The 9100-nt window shown below is 39.8% G+C and overlaps 1 protein-coding gene across 1 annotated transcript in view; it reads right to left on the bottom strand.

Annotated features, from left to right (window-relative positions):
* The window catches only part of tacr1b (tachykinin receptor 1b), a 13727-nt gene extending 7653 nt beyond the window's left edge, over positions 1-6074 (bottom strand). Inside the window, exons 1-3 of the mRNA XM_035668010.1 lie at positions 5599-6074; positions 4027-4202; positions 2497-2691 (exon numbers count right to left, since the gene is read on the bottom strand). Of these exons, the coding sequence (XP_035523903.1) occupies positions 2497-2691; positions 4027-4202; positions 5599-5823 (596 nt within the window). The 5' untranslated portion in view covers positions 5824-6074. The remainder of the gene's footprint in view (positions 1-2496; positions 2692-4026; positions 4203-5598) is intronic.
* Positions 6075-9100: the final 3026 nt, after the last annotated feature.

Consider the following 9100-nt stretch of genomic DNA (forward strand, 5'->3'; position numbering starts at 1 on the left):
GGAAGGAGAGATATCATGACTCCCCGGTTCAAATTGGTTCAGTGTCCCCTGGCAGTTGTCCAGCAATTTCCTTGCCTTTTGTTGACCTCAAATTTATGGATGGTTACCTTAACTTGCGCAGTTTTTTAAAAGTCTCGCTACCATGTTGTACCCATGGACTTCAGTCCTCTGGGTGAAAGAACGAGAGACGAGAGGTTTGAATGGCCTCATCGCCTGCTCACACCTACTGCACAGAGGCTTTGGGGAGAGCTCATATCACTCTGGCTGTGACCTCTGTAACCACGGCCCGTTACTTTCTGCACTTCGGCAGCTGATGTCTTTGATGCAGATTGCCTCGGCCGAAGGCAGGAGATGGTGTCCCCTACACACCCGCGGACATCGTCTTCAGAGACAACGTTGTCTGGGATCCGGTAGATCCAGGAGAGATTTTGTCAGAATTGAGAGTGCGTCTCCATCTTCTGTTGGCTCAGTTTGAACATCCGTAAATATGTTGAATATAATATTAATTATAATCATGCACATGTTAGTAATTACATTCCTCTGTTTTTTATCTAGAGACCCGGATCACAGCAGTGACCCATTGTACTTGTGGTCCAGCTGTCCAGGCCTCTGTCCGGACAGAGTGCGCAAAGAACACTCTCTGTTCGCGGCTTGATCCATTTCGTTGGTTTGTTATCTTTGTATCTTCAGTCCTGAAGAAATCCAAACTTCCTGTGTTTGTGTTCTTTGGTCTCGAAGTGAAAGTGTGCTGAAGAATCCAAACTTCCTGTGTTTGTCTCTTTGGTCTCCGAAGTGAAAGTGTCCTGAAGAATCTGAACTGAACCAGGCTGGTTTGGATCCAAGGTGTTTCAGACGGAATGTTCGTCTTTGTATCAAAGGAATATTCTATAGGCTTTGATCTTTGGATGACATCATGACATTCAGATGACATCACAGCAAAAAAAAAAAGATTTAAAAAAACGCAACATTCTGACATTAACACAATTTAAAAATAAACACGCAAACTATTTGAAATTCTGATTAATAATAAAATGAATTGAGTTTGTGGAATCAGTAAATTATCAGTAACTTATTTAGTTTATCTTGCATTTTTACATTTAATTGAATGGGTGTAATAGGTTCACTGACTTAGAAAGTGACATTTACGGTGTACATTACTTGCAGAAATGTTGGCAATGTGTGAGCACAAGGTAGCGAACATTACCTAGCTAGCCAATTAACATGATGACAATTAGCCAAATATAAAACCAAATAAACCAGTTGAAAGCAAACACGAGTGCAGAGAATCTGTTGCAGTTTGCTGCTAATGTCTGTGTGTCCTTTACTCTCTGCCAAACCTCGTTAGCAGGGAGTAATAAGTAAAGTAATATTACTTTTGAAAAGAGTAATGAGTAATAAATGACATTTTTGAGTAACTAGCCCAACACTATTTACCACAGTGGACAAGTGGCGTACAAACATGTACATATATAGTGTTGCATTAATCCTGTTAATCCCGCGAGACTGGGACCCCCACTAGGGGTCGCCAAAGATATACCTATCCAATAGCAGACAGGAAGACAAAATTATTGTATTTTGATGTAAAAATACAAAGAAATTTAGTTTTTGTTAGGTTATTTGGATGAACAACTGGATGCTGAAGTTTGGTTCAGACATTCAGGGCCTCCAGAGGTTGAATCCTAGCATGATGATGATTTAATTATGGATCAAGCGGCAGTATTTAACGAGGTGGGAGCGAGGGCTATAAGGGATTGTCTCCTGTCAGATCACAGACTACGAGTTTACATTCATCAATACACACACACCGACATGGAGGTGATTTCACCTTTTCTGCAAATAGCTCAAAGAAATCCGGACCAGTAAACGAAGGAAGCTTTAACGTGCAGAGAGGTTGCGGAGCAGTGAGGCAGTCAGGGACGATAATAAGATGTTAATTTTGGAAGCAAATTTATCAAATGCCCTTTTCCTCTTTTAGCTCCCCAGATATTTCCAGAAGAAATCAACCAGACATGAGGATCATCCTCGTAGACAGATTCATCACCTGAACAGCTGCAGGGTCTATTTTTTTCATATACAAAATTAATCCCTCAAGGAAATGATTATCGCACTGGTTCAGCCAGGCGGCAGCAGGTTGGCTGTCAGGTATGAGATGACAAGGGATCAAATCTTATTAACAACAACTGCTGCTGCAGGATATGTATATATAGTGAGCATGGAATAATACTGGACATCAAAGATTTGACATACCAGGCGCCAAAATATCTTCTATTCTGAATACTAATGAGTGCACATTTAAAATAAGGACCAATTTTACACCACGTCCACCAAATCAAGTTAAATCCTTAAAAAACAAGGTCCTGACCTCACGATGTTTGTGCACACGTTTAGCTAAAAAATGGCATTGAACTCTTCCTACTTCAACAACCAAGATGTTACTAGCTCAGATTCTGTAGTTTAACTTTCAGCTTTGTCTTAGACAGCTTGTGTTTTACTCACATCTTCTTGAAGTCCACAGTGGTGTATTCGGGCCAGTCTATGTAGCAGACTGTGCGTCCAGGCAGCAGGGCGGTTTCCGAGTAGTAGTACTGAGGGAAGGCTAGAAGCAGAGCCAGCATCCAGATCACAAAGATCACCACACGGGTCTCTGTGGACGTCAGCCTCTGCTGCAGGGGATGGATGATCGCCATGTATCTAACAAACACACACAGAGACAGAAAACTCAACTCAACTGTCTGCTGCTATTCTGACCCGTCACAATAAAAGATGATGCAGATTTATAAATTATAGAAGACTGGACTCTTGGCATTGGCGGAGGTCTCTAGATGGTTTGTGTTGACTTTAATAGGAAGGCCTGGGACCTCTCTATCAGAATAAATAACGTTTGTTCTTATTTTGCTTTGTTATCTGACATGTTCTTCCCTGACTTTCTGGATCACTAAGAAGATTTCCAACAATTCTGTGCCTGTACTTTAACCTTTAACACATCAAGCTATGGTACCTCTGGTGGTACATGATGAATATCTAAAATATATATTATATATATATATATATAAAACAAATAATACCACAATACTACAATACTACACAATTTTGAATGAAAATACTGTCATTTTAAGTAAGTTTTGTAATATCAATATCAGCCTGCTATGTAGTCACGTTCATGCATGTAGCGCTTGCATACATCCATGATTAATTAGGAGATAAAATGTGATGATAAGATAGTGAGGAAAAATAATGGTTCAAAAACACTGCAATCGTGGCTCCAAAGAGGAATTATAAGTGTGGACCAGGAGGACCCCTTTTCCACCAGTTTAGCTCTGATTATTGAACCGGTTCCTAACTGTCCGTAGCTGAATATGATCGTCCTACGCTGCTGTATTTCAACCTCAGTCATAATGTTGGTACTTAGAGAGTAAATTCCTGCAAAACTAATGACATTTTCCATCAGCCTCAGCTGTAGCCTACTTTGTGTTTCATGTTAATTAAAAGATGTTAGAATGCCAACACGTATAAACATCAGTTAGAACTGTCATTGTGAGCATGTTGGCATTAGCATTTAGCTCAACCTAAGTATAGCTTTACAGAGCTGTTAGCTCTGGCTGCAGACTCTTAGGGGCCAATCACACAGAGACGCACCCCTAGAAACAAAACCATAGTTTATATAGAGCTATTTTACATAGAGTTTATAGAGCTACGGAGCAGGGATGTAGTGGGGTATAAACCTCAGTCATCCAGCTCCACGTCTGCTCCAGGCATTTTAAAAGCGGCTCCTTAATCTTCTTTCCTTTCTTCTTGTACAGAACAATGCAAGCCAGAACTGTGAAAATGCATTTATATTAAATAACGTTTCCTTTATTTTGCACCAGTGTCCGGGACTTTCTATACTGCCTATACAGCCTCGAGGTACACACTCTCATTTTGATTTCAGTCCTGTTGTGCAGAGTCAATAGAATAGTAGAATGGCTCTTATAGTGTATATGTACACATAAAGACATATAGTCCCTGCACACATACACACACACACACCTGTCCAGAGCTATGGCCGTCATGGAGTAAATGCTGGCAAATATGGCGGCGATGGGGAAGAAGTTGTGGAAGCGGCAGTAAACCAAACCAAAGTACCACTCGTTGTGAACGGCGTAGGTGAAGTTGATCACTGTGTTGAATGCTGACATCCCAGCTTCAGCAAAGGCCAGGTTCACCTGCAGGAGAGTCTTTTTAAGTCTTTTGTACCACTTTTCTCCTTCTACTTCAGTACATCTTAGAGGGAAATATCGTACCTTTTACTGCATTCATCCGACAGCTTTAGTTACACTGTAAAAAAGTCCAACCACAGTTTCTGTAACAGTAAAACATGGTCATATCTCATAGTAAACCCTTTATTAATAAGCACTTTAAAATAATTTATATGGATTAAAATAGTTTTATTATGTTACAGACTGTAAATTGGACTGAAAACCACATCATTCATAAGGTTGAATTTTGTACAATCTTTGTTCTCTAAGACAGACCAAAAGAAAGTTTGTCACAAGATAAAACGGATATTTAAATGTTCGATTTCAGTCATAACTCAATTTTGAACAAGAGCGCAGTTACTGCGGTTTGGCTTCAAAGGGCAGAATACACGTCCTGCTCCCACGCTGGTGGCCAGGCTGACTGTGACAGTTACAATAGCCTAAAATATTTTAATAAGAGAGGCTGAATATTTTCTACTTAAACTATTCCTGGCCACTGGTGGGGGAGCGAGGTATCTACAGTCAACCTCTGCACTCTAAAGTCGATCAACCAATAAGCAAAAAGTTGACCATATGACACATGAAATAAATAAAAAAAGCTCTTAAATTCAATTTTAATTCATTTATTAGATTTTTGGCAGTTTTTTGTCCTCCGTAGTAGAAACCAGCTAACAAACAATAGACTAATGCATCAGATTGTGAGTTAATAGGGTTGATAGTTTACTGATTTACAAGCATTAGTCAATCAATCAATTAATATAATAATAATAATAATCAGCAATTATTTTGATTGCTTCTCAAATGTGATAATTTGATAAACTGAACAAAACAAGCAAGAAGACATCATCTGACACATTATAAACCAAATGATTAATCAATAAACAATTATCTTTAAAATAACTGATAATAAGTTGATTTATGAGAGAAACTGAGCTAAATCTGAAGGTAAATTTCACCATCTTACACCATCTGTTCAAGAAACAGTTTTGAAATATCTGTTTTCTCCAAAGTGATGAAAAAACATGAATGAACTTTATTAGCTTTTATTAGGGATGTGACAGTCGGACAATGGCATTTATCTATGTATTAGCCTACAAATAAATAGAAAATGTATTTAAATTAAAGATTTATGCTGTTTATTGATAATGATGGATGCACCTGAGTTGAGCTTGAGGAGCACCTTTATTTCACAGATCTGCTTTCTTACAAGTTCATTATAGTTCACAGGTGATACAATAAAATAATAATTCAATTCAGTTTTGGAGACAAACAATAAAGAATCTCCCAAAGGAAACACCAAGAATTCAAAAGTTTTTATCAACTTCTTAAACAAAACATTTAAGAAGAAACCAACAGAACTCACCAGAAAGTAATTGGTGACCGTCCTCATGCGTTTGTGCGCCAGAATAATCCAGATAACCACCATGTTACCAACCACAGACACCGCAACGATGCTGCAATAGGCGACAGCCCAGAGTGTGATCTGCCACACCGGCTGGATGAACTGGTTGAAGCCGTCGCTGCAGTTCACGGACACGTTTGTCCCGTTGGTGGCGTTAACGTCGGTGCCGTTGTAGAGAGGGTCCATCTTCTGGGCATCGGCGTGTTTGGGTAGTTGCTGGGTGTTAAAAATAGATGAGTGTCCCGTGACTCTCTCTTTCTGCTCTCTGTCTCTAGGAGGAAAATGAGCAGTGAATTCGTAAAAAGCGCAATTCCCACATTTTCTGCGGTGGAGCTTGTCTTTACGCACCGTGCGCCCCCGAGGACATCACCGCACCAAAACGCACGACGCGGCTCACCAACCATTCACGTTCTCCAGGCTTTCCAACCAGCACTCCTCCTCCCTCCACTATCCACTCCCCCCTCACACACACACCACATGATTAGTCTTCGTGTTGTCTGGACGATATCAGCGGCTGTAAATCACCGTGTGACCCTGAAATGCAACATAATTTATCTGGACCCCTAATACGATGCGAGCAGGGATTAGTCCAGACTCGCTCTGGGTCAATCTGATGATATTGGTTTATATAATATGATGTTTTTTAATGTCCAAAACAGGTAAGAGTATACAAACAATAAATAAAGGGTTTATAACACAATATAAAGCTGCAGTGAGCTGAGATAATAATGAGATCTTTAAGTGTTTGTTGATGGAGATAATTATAAAACATCTAACTGATATATAAAAAATATAATCACTGACTGACAACATAAAACAGCTGTAATCAATATAATGTTTATTGATAATGTTGACAATGACACACTTGGAACTGGAGGGTGAAGCGAGTTGGTTGCAATCTAAAATTACACCGTTAGACGCCACTAAATCCTTCACCCTGGACCTTACATTCCAGTACATTTTCCTCATTGTACTTACATACTGAGTCATTTTACTTATAGTTAGACCTATAAGTAGTTATCTGAGTAAAGAGTCTGAATACTTCCTCCACCAATGGTTAGGTATAAGCTAGTTAGCCAGACATGCTAACGTTAGCAGTTTATGTTAGAGCAGATTAAAGCTGCATTGAAGTGGATTCAGTCAGGTGGAGACCTTCTGGACAGCACACGGTAAAACAAAACATACACACAGGCGATACGTTTCTACGGTGACGTCGTATCGTTAATGAAGAATTGAACAGAATATATTGAATACAATTATTTTATGTAATTTATTAGTGTCTCATCCAGATCGCCCATGTTTTCTCCTTGTGTGAGCGACTGATTTATAACATCTGGTTTCAAATTCTGTCTGCACCGGAGACGGCTCACATTGTTTTGATTGGCCCACGTTTTCTTCTTTCTATTTTGCATCGTTTTTGGCCAATTTCCACTGAAACAACGTTTACCGACGTGTTTCTGTGCAAAAGGTAAATTATATAGTAAGTAGGTACAGCTTAATTTATATAGAACTTTTGAAAACATCAAGTTACAAAGCTCTTTTCTGTCCTGCATATATAAACATATAGTATACATACACAATCATATACATATATAAAGAACATATAAATACTACGGATGAATAAAACATGACACAGTCGATAGTTGTCCAGTGAAGGCTTTGTGAGGACATGTGGACGTTCATGGTGTCAGTTCCAGCACACACTTACCTAAAGGACCAGTGTGTAGGATTTAGTGGCATCTAGCAGTGAAGTTGCAGATTGTAACCAACTAAATACAGCTCGCCTTCTAAGCGTGTAGGAGAAAATTTGGTGGCTGTGAAACACCAAAGTTCCTATCTAGAGTCAGTGTTTGGTTTGTCCATTCTGGGCTACTGTAGAAAGATGGCGGTTCAATATGGCAGACTCCATAAAAGAGGACCCGCTCCCTCTGTAGATAAAGTACCTTGAGACCTTTCTTCCAATGAACAAAACAAACATCAAATCTTCACACTTTGGGCGATCATTAAGAATTGTTTAGATGCATATTTATGATGATAAAAAATCCTAAACTATACATCATTATAATGTTTACACTGTTATAATGATAAAGTCAATAAAATGAGTCATTAAAGCAAACTGGAATTAAATCACCAATATTTAAAATACTGCACTAATTTAAGTTCGCTCAAAACAATAGTTTGATTTCAAATCAGTAGGAGGAGACAGCAAAAGTAATGTTGTAACTAGTCATTTTTTGGAGGGTAACTGTAATATTATTGAAATTTATTGGGGAAGATAATATGCCACACTGGTTATAAAACATCTGTTTATTTACTGCTTCTAAATACAAAATAGTTGTTAAAGTGTTTCCAGAAAGTAACAAATACATAAAAGTTTTATGCAGATTTTCCACCACTGTCATTATTTCAGAGTCAGTCAGTTTTGAAATTGGCTCATGGTCTCGTGCTTATTGATTTCATGCTTCAACATTTGATGCATTCTAGACGAATTATGTCCATTCGTATATAAGCAGTAAATAAATGAAGCAGCTCTGCTTGTGTAGCTGTGAATTATGTGACTGTTGGGTCATAAGGTCACCGGATTGTGGCCTGCCTGGCTAAATTGCATGTCAGCTTACCAAAGTAATGGAAAAACAGATATGTGGCACCACACATAAACAGAGCGTATTTATCTCTCGGCAGTCAGCACAACTACTGCTCGCTGTCTGTCTGTCTGTCGCATCAGATCGGTGCTGTTAGAATCCACTGCAGGGAAAACAGGAATTCAATCTCATTTGTCACCTGCTCCCCTCACAGCTGCTGTATCCAACACCCCAGTGCAGGTAGTGAAAGCTCATGTCTGAACTTGATGAGGAAAGGATGTGACACGAACAAAGAGAAGCAGAATTCACCCGAGAACGACAGGGAGCTTTCTTCATTTATCTGTTTTATCTGCCACCTGGTTTCATGTAGAAACACAAATTAAAAAGTGAGGATTATAACAAGGACACAACGACGTAATGGAAGATTTAAAGGTGCCATATGAAATAATTTTAGTTTATAAAGTTTAAAACTTTACTGAAATTATCAACAGAACGTGAAGAAATAACAGCTTTGACGTTTGTGTTGTATTGCAGAGATATCTACTGAAGTTAGCATGCTAGCAAGGCCGCTTTAATACACGGGCTTACCTGGGCTGAAGCCCAGGGGCCTCCCGGGTTCAGGGAGCACCCAGCACGGACAAAGATCGCTATCCCACACACCGGAGGGAGCGGAGGAGGCGCAGGCCGCGCAGGTGGATGTAGCTGGAGAGGAGCAGGGGAGAGGAGGGGAGGAGGAGGGGGGAGCACACAAGCCCCAGAGAGAGGACCAGGCTGCAAAGCAGTTAGGGGGAGTCGAGTCAGATGACCCATATAACAGTGACCCGGGCCGCTGGGGAAAACAATACCTTGACCACAAAAGTGCGCGCTTATTGGGCCGGAAA

Source organism: Morone saxatilis, unplaced genomic scaffold (assembly GCF_004916995.1).
Source record: "Morone saxatilis isolate NCDOM2014 unplaced genomic scaffold, NCSU_SB_2.0 Contig21, whole genome shotgun sequence".
In the NCBI taxonomy this organism is placed as follows: domain Eukaryota; kingdom Metazoa; phylum Chordata; class Actinopteri; family Moronidae; genus Morone; species Morone saxatilis.